At 43.8% G+C, this 23,756-nt stretch overlaps 1 protein-coding gene across 1 annotated transcript in view; it reads left to right on the forward strand.

The window, feature by feature from the left end:
* Positions 1-23,756, forward strand: part of UBE2E1 (ubiquitin conjugating enzyme E2 E1) — a 91,877-nt gene that overhangs the window by 45,659 nt on the left and 22,462 nt on the right. Inside the window, exon 3 of the mRNA XM_068236137.1 lies at positions 21,296-21,428. Coding sequence (XP_068092238.1) covers positions 21,296-21,428 — 133 coding nt within the window. The remainder of the gene's footprint in view (positions 1-21,295; positions 21,429-23,756) is intronic.

Consider the following 23,756-nt stretch of genomic DNA (forward strand, 5'->3'; position numbering starts at 1 on the left):
CTTTTCATCACAGATTTTTAAGGAAGGAATGACTGAAAACCTGCAAGATCTCAACTGTGGCCTCAATTCACTAAGCTTTATCAAACTGTTTATCAAACGTTTGATAATTTACCTTATGGGTAAAATCTGATTTTGAATTCACTAAGGTGTTATATATTTAACAAATGTTTTATCGATAAAAAGTTCAATAAATACATAACACCTTAATTAATTTAAAATTAGATTTTACCCATGAGGTAAATTATCAAACGTTTGATAAAGTGTTTGATAAAACTTAGTGAATTGAGGCCTTTGTATCTTAAAAAAAAAAAATAAGGAAAATCTTTCAAGGGAAAACTTCGCCTCCCATGAGACCATTTCCATAGGAAAAGAACCGCTTTATGTGTTTGGCACATCATTTTGAAGGGGAGGGAGGGGGGGGCAGTGAATGGTTGTGGAAACCTTTGAAAGCAAATGTTTCCAACTTTTTCTTTAAAATGGCATATTGGCTGGAGAACCATGTTAAAATAGAATTAAGATTTTCTAAATTGATAGCACTGCAGATATGTAATCCTCCAGCAAAATCCACGACCAAGAAAGCCGTGAATTTTTGCCCCGGTATTTAGGGGGTTGGAAACTGCTTTCTGCCGCCGGGATGCGGCATTTTAGCAGGGCTGATAGTGTTGAAGTTAAATGTTGAATAAAAAGTGGGATTTTAGGAGACTTCAGAGTCTTTTTATAAGTGTGCTATTATTTGCATTTGGAATCTGTTGCTGTCAGCCCTCAAGATGAGATCCAAAGAGCTGTCGCCATCAGTAAAGCAAGCCATCATTGGGCTGGGAAAAAAAATAAAAATAAAAAAAACCATCAGAGAGAGCAAAAACATTAGGCATGGCCAAAACAACTGTTAGTAACATTCTTCTTAAAAAGAAGAAACACACCAATGAGCTCAAACGCCAAAAGACCACGGAAAACAACTGTAGTGGATGACCAAAGAATTATTTCCCTGGTGAAGAAAAGACCCTTCACAACAGTTGGTCAGATCAAGAATACTCTCCCGGAGGTAGGTGTTTGTGCATCAAAGTCAACAATCAAGAGAAGACTTCACCAGAGTGAATAGAGGGCTTACCACAAGACCATACCACAAGACCATTGGTGAGCTAAACAGGAAGGCCAGATTATAGTTTACCAAATTACATCAAAAAAGACTTCACAGTCCTGGAACAACATCCTATGGACCAGCCTTTCTCAACCTTTTTACCCTGGAGGAACCCTGCAAATAATGTTTGGATCTCAAGGAACCCCTGCAAACAACGTCTCGAGAAACCCCTGCATTTATTTTGCAGGAGGCATGGTCTTTAAAAGTATGTAAGGCTATTCTTTTTTACACTGCCACTCATTATACTTTCTCTTTATCCTAGTGCTTTTTATTAATGTGCTCATTATTGTTCTGACCCCTAATTTAGTGCCTTTTTTTTACAGTACCTCCTATTATAATGTGCTCTTTTATATTTCCCCCATAAGAGCTGGTCCACACTAGATCCGGAAACGTATCCGTGGCTGCGTTTTTCAAACCTGATGAAAAACGGAGTCCCGGATACTAATGTTGAAAACAGCAGCCAGCCTCACCCAAGTAAAAAACGGATCCGTCTGCGTTTGCGGGGATCCATTTTCAAAACCTGAACGGAAGGTCCGGATCTGCTGCATTTTCACGCAACGGATCAGGACCACGGATACACGCAGGGGGTAGTGAAAGCAATGAGAAAACGCATCTCCAGCTCCACTGGCAAAAAACGGATGTTAAAACGGATAGCCTGAGCTTTATGATTGGCCCAAAAAAATCCTCCCACTCCTTCCTAATGATGGAGACGTTTTCTGTCAGGGAAAAACCTGAACGGAAACTGATGCAAAACTGATGCACTTTCATCAGTTTGCAGTACGGTGGGTACTTCCCCTGATCCGGACTGCAGGGTCCATCCTGCAACTGTGTCTAGTGTGGACCTAGCCTAAAGGGGAAATGCCAAGGAACCCCTGCAGAGTACTCAAGGAACCCTGGGGTTTCAGGGAACCCTGGTTGATAAAGCCTGCCTTGGACAGATGAGACCAAGATAAACTTGTACCAGAGTGATGGGAAGAGTATGGAGAAGAAAAGGAACTGCTCATGATCCTAATCATACCACCTCATCAGTGTAGCATGGTGGTGGTAGTGTCAAGGCGTGGGCATGTATGGCTGCCAATGGAACTGGTTCTCTTGTATTTATTGATGATGTGACTACAGACAAAAGCAGCAGAATGAATTCAGAAGGGTTTCTGGCAATATTATCTTCTCATTTTCAGCCAAATGCTTCAGGACTCATTGGACAGCGCTTCATAGTGCAGATGGACAATGACCGAAAGCATACTGTAAAAGCAACCAAAGTTTTTGAAAGGAAAGAAGTGGAATGTTATGCAATGGACAAGTCAATCACCTAACCTGAATCCAATTGAGCATGCATTTCACTTACTGAAAACAAAACTGAAGGGTAAATGCCCCAAGAGCAAGCAGGAACTGAAGACTGTTGCAGTAGAGGCCTGACAAAAAGGAAGGACACGGCACTCAGAAGCTGTGTAGCAACAAGCTGTATTGTAGTCACAAGATACACAAATTGCATGTTTTGGGCGGAGCCCTTCCTCAAATGTACCTCCCACAGTCCAAACAGGTGATATATATCACCAGTCATGTGGTGTATATTTGATGGTTGTAAGCTACACACGTTCCTTGGTTATTTTGTCAGGGTAGACGGGTGTGTAGGTCCCTGTGTGAAAAAAAAATTAAATAAATGCGACTCTTATCCCCTGATGACGGCGTGAGGCCGAAACTAGTCGGGACGAGAGCGGGCACTGTTGCAGCTTGAACGCAAGTAATTGCTGTGTAGTACCACACTGAGTGGGAAGCTGTTTATGCCTAGAGGGGGTCCCTACTGGAGTAGGACCTTCTTAATGTGAGTGTCTATCACTTTTAATGTACATCTATATTTGAATAAATATTGTCGACTGAACATTCCACTGAGAGAACCCTTTTTTGGCTTTTTCCTTGCACTGAGTTGCACATAGGAGTACCATATATCTTGGTGGGATCTCTGGAGGTGGAAGACGCTTATGGTGACAAGTGGCTGAGGAGCATATAGCGCTGCTGAATACTTTTATCTATTGCCTATGGTGACCAGGATACATCTTGCAGTGGCTGCTGTATGATTGGCAGATATTTGACAGAGTTGAGAACTTGGGGCGCCTTTCATATACACAATACTCTCAAACATGTTCAGAGATTCATTATTGATATCCGGCATCCAAGAACTTTTTTTTATACAGTACACCCCTCTCTTCCCTGGGGGAATCCTTGAACCACATTTTTAATTTCAATGAACGAATAAATCTAAAAAATTCAGTCTCCCAGTCAAACTGCTCCAGACTATATACACAGGCACAAATCCCAGCCCCTTTTCCAGTACGCTATGTTTAGGATCAGAGACAGTAGAGCCCTGGCAGAGCATCACCAGGGATGCAACCCAGTATCTGGTGATGTCTGTGTTCCAGACTTCAGGCTGTAATTGACTGCAAAGGATTTTCAACCAAGTATCAAAAATTGAAAGTTTGATTTATGATGATTATTCTGTCCCATTACTTTTGCTCCTTTAAAAAGTGGAAGGCACATATGCAAACTGTTGTAATTCTTGCACTGTTTACCTGATTTGGAAATACCCTCAAATTAAATCTCTGCAGGCAGTCTGCAGTTAAAACACTTTGGCCTCAAATCACTCAAGATCATGCTGGAGATAAGCAAGAGAAAACTTGCCACCACACAGTGAGGGAGTTATCTTAGCTCTTCATTCCTTACGTTACCTCCTCTGTAGTTATGTTCACATGCAGTTAAAGTGGATCTGAGATGGACTTTTACTCATTGCATAATTGTGTTCATTTCCTATAGTTTATAGGGCATTCCTCAAGCCAAATACTTTTTTGTTTTTGTTTTAATACTCTAATTCCCTATACACTAAACAAGCCTTGCCCACAGCTTTTCAGAGAGCCTTGGCATTTTCAGACAGTAGCAAGGTCTCATGGGAGCTCAGTCTGGGCAGGGGAGGGGGGGTATTACTATCCAGAGATTTCAGAGGCATAGGGGAGGAGGAGGGAGATTAGGTTTTTTTTTTTCACAGGCTGAGTGCTGAAGATGCAGATAAGCTTGCCTGTGTGTAATGTTTACAAACTTGGCTGCTGTCATTGTATCACACAAAGAAATAATCATATTTTATTGAAGCTGTTTGCAGCTAGATTTGCTGTGTAAACTATCTAAACTTTAGATAAGATATATATATACAAGTTACTTGTTATAGTTAGGTTTTTCATTTCGAATCAGCTTTAACAGCCTGTCTTAAACTTTAGAATTCTGGAGTTATTTTAAGGATTGAACAGTTAACTTTAGGTTTGCCTGAGGTAAAATGATTCCTGAATACTACATGCCTCATCACCATAATAACTCGAGAAACATTATTAAAGACAGGAGTTAAGCTTAGTGAATTGAGGCCATTGTGTTCATTTCAAATCTATTGTGAATAGAGCCAAAAATGTTAGAATTGTGTCGATGTCCCAATATTTATGGACCTGACTGTAAATCCATGTCTGGTCTAGTGCTGATTAGTTTAGCATATTCCACAGCTCTCACCTCTTCCTCCAGGGCACACGACACCTAACATTATCTGTGGGAGCTCAGAAGAGGCAGACGTTAGAATTTGTGCTAGGGTCCTTATCGCTGTCAGTTACACCCACTGATGTGATAAAAGATGTAATTTTTTTTTATTACTTCTACAAAAACTTGTCCGTTTATTATTGCTATTTAGCTTTTACATAGGCATTTGAGTACTACAGTGCCCGTAGATTGTAAGCCTATTTGGCGGGACCATCCTCCCTGTGTACCCTTCTCTGCCAGCATATGGACTCGGTGACTCATCTGCTAGACTTATCCCTACATTGTTAAATTACTATATTATGTACCATTGTTGGACGCTGTAATGTTACTGTGTTTAATGTTGTTTTAAGGGGAAAAAAGAAACCTTTTGAGTAGGCTCTGTCAATGTTCAAACCATCCAGTCCAGATATTCCTTTTTTTTTTTCTTTTTCTGCAGATGTTAACATTACTGAGATTAGTTTTCTTACTGTTGGAATGGCAGCAGAAAGAGGAACAAGTAACCTAATCTGTTCCTCTTATAGAGCAGATCGCACTCAGTGTAGCGAACAGTTATCACAGAGAACTCCATTCTGGCAGCGGCAATCCACATTTCACACGCTTGTGACATGATTTGTTTGAAGGGACGGGATTAAATTACAGTGGCCGTGTTTCCCATTCAGGCGCTTTCTGAACTTGTGGAAGCAGGTCGTGTGTCATGCAGTTGTTTTGCATGCAAAGATTGAACCTTTTGAAAATGTTTGAGATATGATAGGAAATTTGTAAGAGTTTTTTTTTTTTTTTTCTTCCTTAACCTCCTTGCCGGTTATCCCGAGCTCAGCTCGGGGTAACCTGCGCAGGAGGATATCTCAGGCCCCGCTGGGCCGATTTGCATAATTTTTTTTTTGTTACAAGCAGCTAGCACTTTACTAGCTGCTTGTAACTTCCGCTCGCCGCCGATCCGCCGCAATCCGCCGCGCCGAGTCGCTCCCCCCCGCCCCAGAGCCCTGCGCTGCCTGGCCAATCAGTGCCAGGCAGCGTTGAGGGGCGGATCGGGATTCCCTATGACGTCCCGACGTCCATGACGTCGGTGACGTCATCCCGCCCCGTCGCCATGGCGACCGGGGAAGCCCTGCAGGAAATCCCGTTCTCAACGCGATTCCCTGCATACTCTGATCGCCGAAGGCGATCGGAGTGGGTGGGGGGATGCCGCCGCTTAGCGGCTATCATGTAGCGAGCCCTTGGCTCGCTACATGATTTAAAAAAAAAAAAAATTAAAAAAATGTGCGGCGCTGCCTCCTTGCCGGATTTTTTAGACCGGCAAGGAGGTTAAAAGAAACCTTTATGTAAACCAGATGCCAAATACATGTGACATTATCTGTAGTTAGGGGGCTGCAGGTTAACATATGCTACCGGTAATGTACCACCATACACAGTACAGGACTCATTTTTAAAGTGCATAAAAGTGGCAGCCTTCATATCCCTTTCACTACAGATTTGTTTTAACAGAAACCTGAGGTGAAAATAAACTGATGAGATCTCCCACTCCTAAAGGTGGCCACACACCATACAATTTTTTAAATATCTGTTCAATTTAAGAATTGCAATCAATTTTTCTGACTGATTGTAACATTTCAAAAATATGACCAATGTACCACACACCTATGTTCAATTTTCTACCCAATTATGATAAAAATGATTGGAAATTGCTAGGGTGTGTATATTAATAAATTTGCAATCTACCACACACCAAACAACCTTTAGAAAGATTGAAGAAAAATATCTGGCATTCCGGATCGATAAAAATCGAAGAAAACGGGAAATCCGATCGGATTTTTCAGTCGCATGAAAAAAAAGCTTTCGATTTTTTTTTTCCGGGGGATACGATTGTTTTTATCGAATTGCTGTAAAATTGGATCATTTTATTGTATCGTGTGTGTCCACCTTAACCACTTGCCGACCGCCTACTTCATATTGGCGGCGGCAAAGTGGCAGCCCCAGGACCACGTAACGCAGATTGGCGTCAGGTCCTGGGGCACTCTCTGGCCGGGGATCGCGCGCTGGAATGCGCGCGCATCCACCGGCAATAGGCTCCGCCCACTCGCGCCGTCAACCCGCCGGCCAATCGGAAGCGCCGGCGGGTTGTTAACCCGACGATCCCCGGATAGGAAGCGTATAATACGCTTTGTAATGTTTACAAAGTGTATTATACAGGCTGCCTCCTGCCCTGGTGGTCCCAGTGTCCGAGGGACCACCAGGGCAGGCTGCAGCCACCCTAGTCTGCACCCAAACACACTGATCTGCCCCCCCCTGCCCCCTGATCGCCCACAGTACCCCTCAGACCCCCCCCTGCCCACCCCCCAGACCACCATTTGCACACAATCACCCCCCTAATCACCCATCAATCACTCCCTGTCACTATCTGTCAACGCTATTTTTTTTTTTAGTCCCTAAACTGCCCCCTGCTCCCTCCTAATCACCCCCCCACCCCTCAGATTCTCCCCAGACCCTCCCCCCCCCCCCCTGTGTACTGTATGCATCTATCCCCACTGATCACCCGTCAATCACCCATCAATCACCCGTCAATCACCCCCTGTCACTGCCACCCATCAATCAGCCCCTAACCTGCCCCTTGCGGGCAATCTGATCACCCACCCACACCAATAGATCACCCGCAGATCCGACATCAGATCACCTCCCAAATCCATCGTTTACATCTATTCTCTCCTCTAAACACCCACTAATTACCCATCAATCACCCATCAATCACCCCCTATCACCACCTGTCACTGTTACCCATCAGATTAGACCCTTGCGGGCAGATCCGACATCAGATCACCTCCCAAATCCATCGTTTACATCTATTCTCTCCTCTAAACACCCACTAATTACCCATCAATCACCCCCTATCACCACCTGTCACTGTTACCCATCAGATTAGACCCTTGCGGGCACCCAATCGCCCGCCCACACGCTCAGATTGCCCTCAAACCCCCCCTTATCGATTCGCCAGTGCATTATTTACATCCGTTCTTCCCTGTAATAACCCACTGATCACCTGTCAATCACCCCCTGTCACTGCCACCCATCAATCACCCCCTGTCACTGCCACCCATCAATCAGCCCCTAACCTGCCCCTTGCGGGCAATCTGATCACCCACCCACACCAATAGATCGCCCGCAGATCCGACATCAGATCACCTCCCAAGCGCAGTGTTTACATCTATTCTCTCCTCTAAACACCCACTAATTACCCATCAATCACCCCCTATCACCACCTGTCACTGTTACCCATCAGATTAGACCCTAATCTGCCCCTTGCGGGCACCCAATCACCCGCCCACACGCTCAGATTGCCCTCAGACCCCCACCCCCCCCCCCTTATCAATTCGCCAGTGCAATATTTACATCTCTTATTCCCTGTAATAACCCACTGATCACCTGTCAATCACCCATCAATCACCCCCTGTCACTGCCACCCATCAATCACCCCCTGTCACTGCCACCCATCAATCAGCCCCTAACCTGCCCCTTGCGGGCAATCTGATCACCCACCCACACCAATAGATCGCCCGCAGATCCGACATCAGATCACCTCCCAAGTGCAGTGTTTACATCTCTTCTCTCCTCTAAACACCCACTAATTACCCATCAATCACCCCCTATCACCACCTGTCACTGTTACCCATCAGATTAGACCCTAATCTGCCCCTTGCGGGCACCCAATCACCCGCCCACACCTCAGAACGCCCTCAGACCCCAGCCCTGATCACCTCGCTAGTGCATTGCTTGCATCTATTTCCCCCCTCTAATCACACCTTGAGACACCCATAAATCACCTCCTGTCACCCCCTAGCACACCTACCCATCAGATCAGGCCCTAATTTGCCCCGTGTGGACTCCTGATCACTCGGCCAAACCCTCAGATCCCCCTCAGACCCCCTTCCGATCACCTCCCCAGTGCATTGATTGCATCTATTTTCCCCTCTAACCGCCCCCTGAGACACCCATCAATCACCTCCTGTCACCCCCCTAGCACTCCTATCCATCAGATCAGGCCCAATACATCCTGTCATCTAAGAGGCCACCCTGCTTATGACCGTTTCCACAAAATTTGCCCCCTCATAGACCACCTGTCATCAAAATTTGCAGATGCTTATACCCCTGAACAGTCATTTTGAGAAATTTGGTTTCCAGACTACTCACAGTTTTGGGCCCGTAAAATGCCAGGGCAGTATAGGAACCCCACAAGTGACCCCATTTTAGAAAGAAGACACCCCAAGGTATTCTGTTAGGTGTATGATGAGTTCATAGAAGATTTTATTTTTTGTCAAAAGTTAGCGGAAATTGGATTTTTATTGTTTTTTTCACAAAGTATCATTTTTCACTAACTTGTGACAAAAAATAAAATCTTCTATGAACTCACCATACCCCTAACGGAATACCTTGGGGTGTCGTCTTTCTAAAATGGGGTCACTTGTGGGGTTCCTATACTGCCCTGGCATTTTAGGGGCCCTAAACCGTGGGGAGTAGTCTAGAAAACAAATGCCTCAAAATGACCTGTGAATAGGACGTTGGGCCCCTTAGCGCACCTAGGCTGCAAAAAAGTGTCACACATGTAGTATCGCCATACTCAGGAGAAGTAGTATAATGTGTTTTGTGGTGTATTTTTACACATACCCATGCTGGGTGGGAGAAATCTCTCTGTAAATGGACAATTGTGTGTAAAAAAAATAAAAAATTTGTCATTTACAGAGATATTTCTCCCACCCAGCATGGTTATATGTAAAAATACACCACAAAACACATTATACTACTTCTTCTGAGTACGGCGATACCACGTGTGACACTTTTTTGCAGCCTAACTGTGCTAAGGGGCCCAAAGTCCAATGAGTACCTTTAGGATTTCACAGGTCATTTTGAGACATTTGGGTTCAAGACTACTCCTCACGGTTTAGGGCCCCTAAAATGCCAGGGCAGTATTGGAACCCCACAAATGACCCCATTCTAGAAAGAAGACACCCCAAGGTATTCCGTTAGGGGTATGGTGAGTTCATAGAAGATTTTATTTTTTGTCACAAGTTAGCGGAAATTGATATGTATTGTTTTTTTTTTTCACAAAGTGTCATTTTCCGCTAACTTGTGACAAAAAAAAAATCTTCTATGAACTCACCATACCCCTAACGGAATACCTTGGGGTGTCTTCTTTCTAAAATGGGGTCACTTGTGGGGTTCCTATACTGCCCTGGCATTTTAGGGGCCCTAAACTGTGAGGAGTAGTCTAGAATCCAAATGCCTCAAAATGACCTGTGAATAGGACGTTAGGCCCCTTAGCGCACCTAGGTTGCAAAAAAGTGTCACACATGTGGTATCGCCGTACTCAGAAGTAGTAGTATAATGTGTTTTGAGGTGTATTTTTATACATACCCATGCTGGGTGGGAGAAATCTCTCTGTAAATGGACAATTGTGTGTAAAAAAAACAAATAATTGTCATTTACAGAGATATTTCTCCCACCTAGCATCTGTATGTGTAAAAATACACCCCAAAACACATTATACTACTTCTCCTGAGTACGGCGGTACCACATGTGTGGCACTTTTTTGCACCCTAAGTGCGCTAAGGGGCCCAAAGTCCAATGAGTACCTTTAGGATTTCACAGGTCATTTTGAGACATTTGGTTTCAAGACTACTCCTCACAATTTAGGGCCCCTAAAATGCCAGGGCAGTATAGGAACCCCACAAATGACCCCATTTTAGAAAGAAGACACCCCAAGATATTCCATTAGGAGTATGGTGAGTTCATAGAAGATTTTATTTTTGTCACAAGTTAGCAGAAAATGACACTTTGTGAAAAAAAACAATTAAAATCAATTTCCGCTAACTTGTGACAAAAAAAAAAAATCTTCTATGAACTCACCATCCTCCTAATGGAATACCTTGGGGTGTCTTCTTTCTAAAATGGGGTAATTTGTGGGATTCCTATACTGTCCTGGCATTTTAGGGGCCCTAAACCGTGAGGAGCAGTCTTGAAACGAAATTTCTCAAAATGACCTGTGAAATCCTAAAGGTACTCATTGGACTTTGGGCCCCTTAGCGCAGTTAGGGTGCAAAAAAGTGCCACACATGTGGTATCGCCGTACTCAGGAGAAGTAGTATAATGTGTTTTGGGGTGTATTTTTCCACATACCCATGCTGAGTGGGAGAAATATCTCTATAAATTGACAATTGTGTGTAAAAAAAATAAAACAATTGTCATTTACGGAGATATTTCTCCCACCCAGCATGGGTATGTGTAAAAATACACCCCAAAACACATTATACTACTTCTCCTGAGTACGGCAATACCACATGTGTGGCACTTTTTTGCAGCCTAACTGCGCTAAGGGGCCCAAAGTCGAATGAGCATCTTTAGGCTTTACAGGGGTGCTTACAATTAGGCACCCCCCAAAATGCCAGGACAGTGAACACACCCCACAAATGACCCCATTTTGGAAAGTAGACACTTCAAGGTATTCAGAGAGTAGCATAGTGAGTCCGTGGCAGATTTCATTTTTTTTTTGTCGCAAGTTAGAAGAAATGGAAACTTTTTTTTTTTTTTTTTTTGTTACAAAGTGTCATTTTCCGCTAACTTGTGACAAAAAATAAAATCTTCTATGAACTCACCATGCCTCTCACTGAATACTTTGGGATGTCTTCTTTCCAAAATGGGGTCATTTGGGGGGGATTTGTACTATCCTGGAATTTTAGCCCCTCATGAAACCTGACAGGTGCGCAGAAAAGTCAGAGATGCTTGAAAATGGGAAAATTCACTTTTGGCACCATAGTTTGTAAACGCTATAACTTTTACCCAATCCAATAAATATACACTGAATGGTTTTTTTTTTAATCAAAGACATGTAGCAGAATAACTTTCGCGCTCAAATGTATAGGAAATTTTACTTCATTTGAAAAATGTCAGCACAGAAAGTTAAAAAAGTCATTTTTTTGACAAAATTCATGTCTTTTTTGATGAATATAATAAAAAGTAAAACTCGCAGCAGCAATCAAATAGCACCGAAAGAAAGCTGTATTAGTGACAAGAAAAGGAGGTAAAATTCATTTAGGTGGTAGGTTGTATGACTGAGCAATAAACCGTGAAAGCTGCAGTGGTCCGAATGGAAAAAAAGGCTCTGGTCCTTAAGGGGTTTTATGACTGCAGTCCTTAAGTGGTTAAAGATGACTTTTTTTTTTTTTTTTAGAATTTATTTCGCCTTTATATCAGCTAAAATAATATTGTTACAACTGACTGCTGGTCATTCTCACAGTCTGAGAGAGTCCTAAGCCAAAATATACGAAACAGGGCTGGGCAAAGTTTGTGGACCGCAGGCCACATTCCTTAAAGAGAATCTGTATTGTTAAAATCGCACAAAAGTAAACATACCAGTGCGTTAGGGGACATCTCCTATTACCCTCTGTCACAATTTCGCCGCTCCTCGCCGCATTAAAAGTGGTTAAAAACAGTTTTAAAAAGTTTGTTTATAAACAAACAAAACGGCCACCAAAACAGGAAGTAGGTTGATGTACAGTATGTCCACACATAGAAAATACATTCATACACAACAGTGTTCTCCCCAGAATTATTTTCCAGCCGGGTGGCATGAAATTGTAGCCGGGTGGCATGAAAAAGCAGCCGGGTGGAGAGAGATGAAAATGCAGGTCAACTCTGCTTACAGCATAGGAGGTGGTGAGGAGGTGAGCCAATGACAGCCGGGTGGTCAACAAATCTAGCTGGGTGGAGCACCCGGCTAAAAGAGCCTGGGGAGAACACTGCACAAGCAGGCTGTATACAGCCTTCCTCTTGAATCTCAAGGGATCGTTTGTGTGCATCTTCCCCCCTGCAGCTATCTTCCACTGAAGTGTCAGGCTGTTTCTTCCTGCAGAGTGCAGACAGTTGTGCCTGTATGTAATTCCTCAGTATGTGAAAGCCCAGCCAGCTCAGAGGAGGATTTATGCAGCTTGTAAAGGATAATAGAGCAGAGAGAAGCTGCACTAATCTAAATAATACACAGGCAGTATGCAGAGAGGGGCCGGAAGGGGGAGATGCATCACAGAACCACAACACTGAAGAACTTGGCAGCCTTCCAGACACAGGCCGACAAGTCTGACAAGAGAGATATAAGTTGATTTATTTCAGAGATGGTGATAGTAGAAAGTGCTGCAGTAAGCCAGAACACATTAGAATAGCTTTTGGAACTTGTAGGATGATAAAAAACAGGATGCAATTTTTGTTACAGAGTCTCTTTAAGTTTCCCCCTGCAGAGTTGCAAGCAGAAGAATTACAGCAGGTTAACTCACCTACTTGCCACTTCCTTTGTCGGGTTTCCATGGCAACAGGGCATCATGTGACACGTCACATGACATGCCAGTGTGCTAAACGCTTGCCCAGCGCTGTATGAACTATTGTCCTTTTTTTTTTTTTTTTTCTCTACCATGCACTCCAGTCTCTGTCACTCTCATACTCCAATAACTGTCATTTTCATACCTGATGTGCAACTCTTTCAGAAAGGAAAAGGAACACTTCCTAGTTGTTTGTGCTTTGGCACTGTACATACATGTCTATCTCGTCCTGTCACCTCGGGTATCCAGACTGCAAACCGTATTTACGGTTTAAAGTGCCAAATATTGCCTGGCTGCAAGTTATAAATGTGAAACAATGATAGACCTGATTGTATTTTGTTTATTTATTGTACTAACCATACATGTATAATAGTCATATGTGCATAGATGAGAACTGTGTTTTCAGGCTGTGTAAATGAACCCATTTGCCCCATGTACTGAATGTACATTAGGTAAATTGGATAGTCCCAGCTATTTGACACTTGATAGTTTACACTAGTCCTGCAGTGCTATCCTGAGTGTTCACCTAATGGTACACATGATAGCAAGCTTCTCCTCACACAGCTTGCTGGCAACCTCATGGAATCGCTGTAACCTCTTGAATATTGTGCAGGCATCCATCGCATTGAAAAAGCACTGAAGGGCAGTTCCTGTTAAGGAATCAAGAGGTCATGAACAGCTGTATAACTACAGTATTATGTTAACATGATACACCTGTGCTTAGTTTGCTTTTTATTTTATGTTCAGAACGGTTTTCCTGCAAGCAAAGGGATTCTTAATTTGGCCAAAACACACATCAATTTTTACCAGCAGACTCGATCACTCTGAACCTGCTGTTATCTATGGCGCAAAAAGTCACATCTATCGCAGTTTCAGTCGTCTTACGGCAAAAAAAAAATCAACTCTGTCACAGGTTGACGAAGCGGGGGGACCTGCAAAAATGGCTGTTAGGCCTCCCCTTTTTCTCTCACTGCTGTAACTTTATGTATCTACTGAATTAAAACTATTGAGGCAGGGAACACACTTGACTGTTTTCGTGCGTGTTTTCTGCACAGAAAAACTGAGAACTCCTTGAGAGTCTTGTTCACAAATGCCTGACCCAGTACCTCAATGCCAACTCACTGCTAGACCCACTGCCCACTCAACCAAAACCGCTCTCACCAAAGTGGTCAATGACCTTGCCTTAGCTAAAGCTGAAGGTAAATACTTCATTCTCCTCCTCCTTGACCTTTCAGCAGCTTTTGACACAGAAGATCATCCCCTACTCGTCCAGTCCCTCCAGTCCATGGGCATTCACGATCTCGCCCTGACCTGGCTTTCCTCCTACCTCTCCAACCGCTCCCTCCTTCGAGTCCTCGTCCACCCCCAACCACCTCTCGGTGGGAGTCCCCCAAGGCTCGGTCCTTGGCCCCCTACTGTTCTCCCTATACACATCTTCCATTTGCAAGGTTATCTCCTCCATGGGCTTTAACTATCGCCTGTATGCAGATGACACCCAGATCTACCTCCACACCCCTGACCTATCCACCACTACCATGGACAAGGTCTCCTCCTGCCTATCAGCCTTCTCCTCCTGGATGTCCTGCTTTTGGGAAATTGTTATTATGGCATGTTCAGCAACTCTCATTTGATGGATCTTGCCTTCATAAAGTCATGTGCGCATCTCTGGTTTTAATTGCCGTCACAGTGTTTTCCTCTGTTTGGCTGCATTTCCCTTAGAAATCCATTAGGTTGTGCTGGTCATTTGTGACTTGCCCTAGAAACTGCTATGGGCAATACCCAGTTACTCTTTCAGACACGTGTTCACACACAAGGGGCCATGCTGTGTTGCTATGTGAGCAGATGTCCTGCATGCCATGTGTTAATACATGGCTATAGCTGCTACTTTTATACAAACTAATTGGCTATTGGCTCACCTGTAAGTAAATTCACACATCCAACACCCACAAAAACTTCCATGTGTGAAAAAATCACATCCACAAAAACTTCCTGATGTTGGTTGTATTTGAGTTCTGGTATGCATAAAACCAGGCGGGTGTACAGGAACATAACTATGCAAATATGGGAACTAGGTAACTTTCTTCTGATGCCTATTCTTATCCTCATACCTATTGTTCACCTCTTCCTGATGCCTTATGCTGGGAATACACGGCTCGATTGAGTCATTTAGATGGCTCGATAGATAATTTGACACGTCCAATCTCCCACCCGATCGTTTCGCCGCTCGATTCTGCATCGAAGACAATGGAAAAAAATAAGAAAAACGAGCGGAAGATAAGCGAATCTCCTGCAGAATCGAGTGGGGGATCAATAGAGGGGAATATCGAGCAGCAAAATCGAGCCGTGTATGCCCAGCATTACGTTAAAGCAGACCTAAACTCAGAACTTCTTTGCTCTAAAAGATCTTTGTTACAGCTGATACAAACCCTGCAATAAATCTGTAGTGTCTGCTTCCTGCTTTCAAGGAAGCAGACATAGGGTTAACATCCTGTGTTTACAAATTAGCTGCTCTGCCAAGATTCCTGTGCTGACACAAATTACAGTTGTAAAGTACCAAAATGTTGGTGAAAAAGTACAGACAAAATTATTTTGAGCATTTTCGTGCTTATTGGTGGTTTCACAGGTATTTTATCAATAAGTTGTGAAAATATCACCTAGGAGTGAAAAGTGAATTGAATAAGGGCCCAGGGACAATATGCAATTACCATTTTCACCCGTTTTCTCCTAGGAGGTGATTTTTCATCTTCTATTTAAAACCACTTTACAGCACTGCAACTGAAAACCTACTGAAAAGATGCTATCAAAATTATTTTCAGTATTATCTTTTTTTCTGGTGCCTTAAAGTGAACATCCGGACTAAAAATCGACTCAGCAGCACTGAAAAGGCCTGGTGTTTCTGTAACAGTTTCACAGCATCAGAACTTTGTTTCTCTTATCCAAGCCTCATTTTTAGCTGCACAGAAGAAAACTGCCCGGGCTTTTTTCCCCTCATGCTGTGCAAAGCATGATGGGATTGCTGATGTTGTTGTTCTCGTTCTGCTGTTTTGGTGCAATTTTTTTTTTTTACATTTTGAATTTGACATTTGAAGCCTAGCGTGTGCAGCTGGAAGGGGTAATCAGGACACAGGACAGTTGGAACTGTGTCTCCTGCTCCCTGTCACCTCCTTTCAACCAAAAAGATGGCTGCCCCCATGACAAAGATGGCAGCCCCCATGCATCACAAACATTTGCCTGTTCTTTTAAAACAGAGTGGGTAAAAAATTATATTACCTATCTATTCTACTTAACATAACTAATTTTACTTAATGACAGTATGTTTGTTTAGGCTGAAGTTACCCTTTAAAAGGGATTTTATTGATAAATTTTGATATGTTCACCTAGGAGAAAAAGTTAATTGCATATGTGTGAGGAATATAGTTCCCAACTAACCTCTCAATACTTCTTTCTGTCCCACTTCTGACTTATCACGTTTGCCCTAGCTTTTCACTGGAAAGTGTTTAGGACTGCTGGCTAGCCCTCTCCATCTTCTGTGTTGGGGTCTATTTCCACCACTCAGAATCCGGCAGCATTTCCCCGCATACGCTGCCTATCTAGTGGCTTGCCATCCAGATCGCACTATGGTGTAAATCTGGACGGCATGCTGCAGATTTATGCAGCACGCAGCGAATCCATATAGCAGTGCAGACACGGCTTAGTGATGCGGGCTGGAGCTGCAGCCAATTTGAAAACTGCTGTGGCTCCTAGTGGAAATGAGCCCTTGGTGGTGATCTCTGTGCATATCTGCATAAATTGAGCAGAACTACATACATATTACCTGTTAAGGACACTGTATATATTAATATGAAATGGGTAATGTTGCAGGATTGCACATTTTTAGGACACTGTGTGAAATGCAACAATAGGAGTGATGCTGCAGGTTACTACCTGTGAGGATATGCACAGTGCTGCAAAAATGCTTACTGCCTGTAGATGTCAGTGTTTACACTGGTATGAAATTACACACCAAGGCAGGGTTGACAACCTATCACCTTCAGTTTTAGCTTTCTCCCTGTTAAACAAATTCTGTAACAGCCCCTGCTATTCATTATAATGCCCTATTGGAGGAAAAAAGGGGCCCATTTTTACAAACTGTTGATAAACTTATTGTCAGGTGGCAACTAGGGTTCAGTAATATAAGCAGTTCTGAGCAATACTGTAGAAATTGGTGGGAACTCCGTTACAAAAATTAAACAGAGCTGCAAGATATGGTTAAGTTTGGCAGAAATTCCATCTCTACAGGAAGATTAATGTGCACTCCACTTCTACTGCATTGATAAAACACCAAGCTGTCTGAAGCCATTTTGTTCATCCACATTCAGCCCATCACCTCAAGGTTACATAACGATTTGCATGCACAAGCCAGATATGATGTAGCTTGGCATGAATTCAAAGCAGAGTCTACTCCTTTGTAAAGAAAATATTGTGTGGGACTCATTTTACCAGGTAACCCGGGCACACAATCTGCTGCATGCAGCTTGCAACTGAAGCAGCTTCTGGTCCAAGCCGGTTTGACCTCTACATTTAACAGCACAGATGAGGGAAATGGTCTACTTCATGTACAGCATAACAGTGGCCACTTCTGACCTGTGACTGTCTGACCTTGCCATCAGACTTCAGTTTCATGTTTGCTGCAGGCTCTGTGTGTTTTTGAAACGTACAAGAAAATCACAAGTCGAAACCGCTAAATACCTTATGTGTCGGCCCTGAGCTTGCATCAGGGTTTTTCTTTAGAGCCATGATTAAGTGGTCTCCTAATTTCACCACATATCAACATTTTCAGTCATGCAAACACTAGGCAATGTTTTTTTGGTGTTTTTTTTTTTTCAAACATTACATATTTAATTAGATAAAAAAAAATTGAGTTGGATACATAGGTTAGGGCCTTCCTTGATTTAGCAAAAAAAATTAAAAAAAATCTATTAAACTTTCAACAGAAAAGGTCATTATTTTATCAATTGTAGTAGATGAATGGATTATCTGCATGGTTTTCTACTGCATCAAGAAGTACAAAGCTAATGGTGGTGGCATTCCAATTAATATCCAATTGTAGAATTGCTGAAATCTGATCAGTATTGTTACAGTTGTCTGATTAGTCTTGTATCGGGGAAATATCATTTACTGAATCAGATAAATTTTGCATAATGTATGACTAGCCTTACACTAATGTATTTTACTGTTTGAGTTTTCTGCAGTTCATAGACTAAAGCTGGCCATACACTGGCCCGATTTGCAGCCGATTCGACAGCAAATTCGATCACTGGGATCGAATCAGCTGCCAATTGTTCGCGCTAAACGCACCTGCCAATCCGATTTCCTCCTGAAATCGGATCGGTCCGTCGATCGCGCCGTGCGGGTTACTTCCGTCGATCGCCCGCGGGTAGGGAGCGCGTCGCTAGCGGCGGCCAATCCGATACAGTTATACATTACCTGACGCTGGCTCCCGGGGGTCTTCTCCGCATCTTCTCCGCGCTGCACCGCTCTTGCTTCCATCCCAGCGTACATTAACTTCCTGTGTCACTCCAGTAACCAGGAAGTTCAAATAGAGGGCGCTCTATTTGAACTTCCTGGTCACGGAGTGACACAGCGTACACTGGGGTGCGGTGCGGGGTGCAGTGCGGAGAAGAGGACCCGGAGCCAGCTTCAGGTAATGTATTCAGGGGGGGGGGGGGGGGCAGGCGGCGGCGGCTCCACAGCTTGTGATCGGTTTCAGGCTGAAATCGATTCACAATCTGTTTTCAGTAAAGGCAGCCATACGATCCCTCTCTGATCAGATTCGATCAGATAGGGAGCTGTCAGCTGGTCGATCTAATGGCAAATCGACCAGTGTATGGCTACCTTAATACAGGGCAAGGAGCCATACTGACATGCTTAAAGGACACCTGAACTGAGAGTGATGTGGATGTGGCCACATTTTGTTTCCTTTTTAAACAGTACCAGTTGCCTGGTGTCCTGATGATCTTTGACTGCAGTAGTATCTGGGTCACACACCTGAAACAAGCATGCAGTTAATAGTCACGCTTTAGTCAGAAACACCTGATTTGAATGTTTATTCTGGGAATATGGCTAAGGGGTCCTTTTACACTGTAGTGGTTGTGGTGCACATTGGAACAATTGCTCTGCAGCTGAATAGTTGCGGTGGAACCGAAGAAGAAAAAAAAAACTTCTGCTCGAATCCCAAAGGGCACCAGATGTCGCAGGGCACTGCAGCTTGTGCGTTACTTCTGTGGTACCTGGAGCCACTTCCATTGCTTTACACCGCAGGCAGTGTGTCATGTCTCATTGATTTTAATTGCCACTGCGACGTGACTCGCTGCGTGTAAAAGAGGCCTAAAAGTATCAGAGGCAGAGGATCGGCAGGACAGCCAGGCAATTTGTATTGTTTAAAAGGAAATAAAAATGGCTGCCTCCATATCCCTCTCAGTTCAGGTGTGCTTTAATGCTGTGCCCACTTTCCAGTGTATTGCAGGTTGGATTGCAATTTATAAGAGGTGAGATGCCACGGTTATTGCCCACATTAATATAGTGCTTCCTATCCACTGTACAGAAGCTGTTAGCTGCCTCTTACGGTCATGTCTGCTGCTGATTCAGAATGCTTGAATGAAATCTGACAAATGAAGCTCTGCTTTTCCAGTGATGGGAAATCAATCCATTTTCTAGAGAATTCTGTAATTCATGCTTCCTGACAGAGCTGTATCAGTAATTATTACCTGAATAAACGCATACTCTTATGTTAGTGTATAAAAACATGGAATTCATATTTGAGGTGTTTTTATTCTACAATGCCAAAAGCTTGCAACCATCTTATATGGTCATGTCTTTCCAAGAGTTTTCCTGTTCTCGGAAGACAGTACAAAGCAATGATTTGACTGACAGCAAATGCATCTCCTCCTCTCTATCTCCAAAAATAAAATGATTACTTTCCTCTGAGACAGAAAGATGGCTCTTCCTTTTGGGGGTGACCCAAGACACTCTGAGCAGGCTTTACTGCTCCTCCTAGCTCCATCCTGGTTTCTGTGTAGATCAGGATTGTCCAACTTATATTCTCAAGGGCCATATTCATGTCAGTGTTTTTTTAGGATGGGCAGAGAAATTGTGTTCTACTTGATGAACCACACTTTCCTGATTTACCCCATCTGTTATGAGCTGCGCCAAAAATGGCACTGGAGGGCTGGAGTTTGACAACCCTGGTGTAAATGCTGTCTCATGCTATGCTTTTCTCCCTTAGGGAACAATGGATACAATATTGAGTATCTGTCTGGGGCTGGACCAACCCACCAACTTCTAAACTTCTGGAATTGCTCAGAATGTTAAAGAAATACTTAAGTCACCTAAAAAAAAATGACTTGTACTCACCCGGGGCTCCCCTCAGCCCCCTGCAGCTGAACAGTGCCCTCGCCGTGTCCCTACGATGCACCAGGACTCGCCGGCGGCCACTTATCCGTGTCCCCGGCCGCAATAGCATTATAGAGGGCGCTATTGCGGCCGGGGACGCGGATAATCAGCCGCGTTCCCAGCCTGTCGGCCGGTGACGGCCAAACCGGAAGTGGCCGCCGGCGAGTCCAGGCGCATCGGAGGGACACGGAAAGGGCACCGTTCAGCTGCAGGGGGCTGAGGGGAGCCCCGGGTGAGTAAGTCATTTTTTTTTTTTAGGTGACTTAAGTATTCCTTTAAGGGGAAATTGGTGGCTATAGCAGGTAATTGGCCTGTGTGTCATGCCCCTCTTCAGAAAGGCACTGCAGGAGACTGGACTGCAAGACATGCGAACCCCAGTGTGCATTAGCCCTTGAGCTGCACTTTAGATTTCATTTACGTTTTTGAAGTAGGGAATTGTGTGGTTTTAATTTGGATGCGCCCCTCCCCCAAAACATTAAGAACAGTGTTAGTGATATTACATGATATAAAGAGGCTATTACATGATATATAAAGAGGTGCTGCAAGTAAGACCGCTTCCAAATTATTCTACCTTGAGTCAGTGCTATTTCAGCATCTTTAATTACATTTACTGGGTCCAACCAGCTTCCCATTTCTCTTTAGGTAGCGCGTCTGTTCAGCTGCTGTATGCTATATGCTGACTTGTGTCATTCAGTCCTAAAATCACTTAAAGGTGAAGTACATTTTGGTGTAATACATGAAATAACTTACAAGCTTTTACTGGATGCACATTACAAGGTTTTTCTTATTTTTTTTTTTCTTATAGTGCTGGCCCAAAAGGAGACAATATTTATGAATGGCGGTCTACTATTCTTGGTCCTCCTGGTTCCGTATATGAAGGAGGAGTTTTCTTCCTGGACATTACATTCACACCAGAGTATCCATTTAAACCTCCTAAGGTAAGTTTCCTTTCTTCTGTTACCCAGTACAGGCCCTGCTGTAGTCCTGAGGCTGTCACATATCAGTCACAATAACTGAAGATTGGGCAGGAGCCAGCCAGATGGCTATTAACCTCCCTGGCCGTAATCCAGGGGGGGCGTCAGTAGCCATTCTCTTTCCTGTCCCCCTAGGCACTGAATCACTCTGGTGAGATCGCTGTCAGTGATCTCACTACAGAGTTACTGCGCCACCTGGAGGATGGAGGGACAATTGCAGCGCTGGAGCCCAGGGAGGTGAGTGAGAGCAGGGGCTGCTGCAGGCATTCTGGCAGCATGATTTTTTTCCCCCTAATTTTAGGGTCTGAAACGTTTTAAAAAGACCCTAAAATCCGGAAATAATCATATCGCCAGGGGATTAAAACCTCTTAGAGAGCAAATGACTAAAGATGAGGCAATTTTTACATTTGTTTACATTTATTCTCATCTCAAACTTGTAGGTGCTACTTTAAAAAAGTAAGTGGAAATTAGAAGGTCCAATCCTGACAAAATGAAGAAAACTGTTCTTTAAAGCACGAGAAATATATTTTGAAATTGTAATATTTAAAACCCCAATTGCAAAACATTTGGGGTAGGAGAGTTTAAAGTGAACCCTATCCTGATAGAAGCCAAGTAATACCCTCCACCAATGAGCTGAGCTATAGGCTGGTGAAAACCTTTGATATGAGGCTACTTTTCCATGGGTGGGTGAACTGCTCATTTGTTGAGCAGTTCAGCCTCCTGGATGCCGGCCACAAGCACCATTTAGTTGCAATTACATGCAGCTGAATGAAGTGTTGGGTAACACCGCGCATGTCACATTTGACACTCGGCGGATGAAAACCTCTCATATGATTGAGCATGGTGGCTGCAACTCCATGGGGGTCTACCTGTCCATTGCCCATGCTGAGCACTACCAAGCCCCTGGCCGGTAGACAGGGGCAGCTGACGGGGTAAATTCATTGACAGCTGTTTGAGGAAAAGAGGCACAAGCGTTCTTTTTTTTTTTTTTTTTTTTTTTTTTATACTGAGATGAGGGAATTTGGTGCCTCTCCACTATTGATTTATTGCTTTTTGTGTGATTGGGGAAGTGTAGATGGTATGTTAAACCCACACAAAGATACCAGAGCTGAACTCTGTTGGAAAAAACAGAGCGGGCATGTATGGGAAGATGTCCTATTGCCCACCGCTCCCCAGGTTCTCCTCTGTTTCCCTCCTTTGCTACCTAAATGCCCCCCAGTAGCCTCTTCTGCACGGTGCGTGCGCAGAGCGATTGTGGGTGCGCGGTGTTAGACATGCCAGTGGGATGATGAGAAAAGTTGCCCTGTATGAAGCAAAAGAAGGATGTAGCCAAGATCATTCTGTGTATTGATCATGTGTGTTAGAACTTCAAACAAACCCACCCCCCACCCCCTCCCCGGGTATACTGTGGGGCAACTATTATACTTACTGTATTTGGGGCATCTTGCAGCCTTACAAGTCCCTCCCGGTTTGCCCTGCTGTGCCCCTCTAAGATCGGCCGTTAAGCACCATTGAGGAGGCACGGGGCTGCACATACACACTAGCTCATGACTCGTACGGTCGGCAAGCTTTCAGCTGAGAACCAAGTGGGAACCGGTGGACCTGTAGGGCTACAGGGGCTGGAAAAGCCCCAGGTAAGTAAAACAATGTGTTCCCCCATCTCAGGTACACTTTAGCTGTCTCTGCAGATTCTACATGAAGGGTTGCTCCCTGTGAAAGCCCAGCTGAAGGGGTGACACAAAGAGTAATCATAAAAGGCTCAGCTTAGACATAACTAGATATTTTAGTTATGCCCAACAGCCTAACCCAATTGGTGGTGGCTGTCTCAGTGGCAGGAGATGGCAGGGCTGTGTTGGCGCATCACACAAAGGCCTGGTGCACACCAGAGGAGTTTTTCTGAGCGTTTTGAGTTTTTAAATCTGCTGCTACTGTTATCCTATGTGTCTGTGCACACTGGAGCAATGAGGTTTTGTAAAAAAAAACCCATACCATTACATTCACAGAGGTGCCTGGCTCTTCTACTGACCACATATGCTATTGCTCCGTTGTTATTGCCTGATGAGGCGGGATCAAACCTGCAAAACGCATTGCATATTTGGAGTTCATAAATAAAATATATTAACTGTGTTTACTACAGTCGTGTGTCTACTTGGAGGAGGTAAGTCCACCACTACCTCCTCTATTTACCAAGAATTTGGTTTTTAAGCTCATTTAGCTTCCTTTTATCCTTTTGGCGCCTCTGTTCTCCTGCATACTATGTGTCTGTGCACACTGGAGCAATGAGGTTTTGTA

This window comes from Hyperolius riggenbachi, chromosome 5 (assembly GCF_040937935.1).
Source record: "Hyperolius riggenbachi isolate aHypRig1 chromosome 5, aHypRig1.pri, whole genome shotgun sequence".
Lineage (NCBI taxonomy): Eukaryota > Metazoa > Chordata > Amphibia > Anura > Hyperoliidae > Hyperolius > Hyperolius riggenbachi.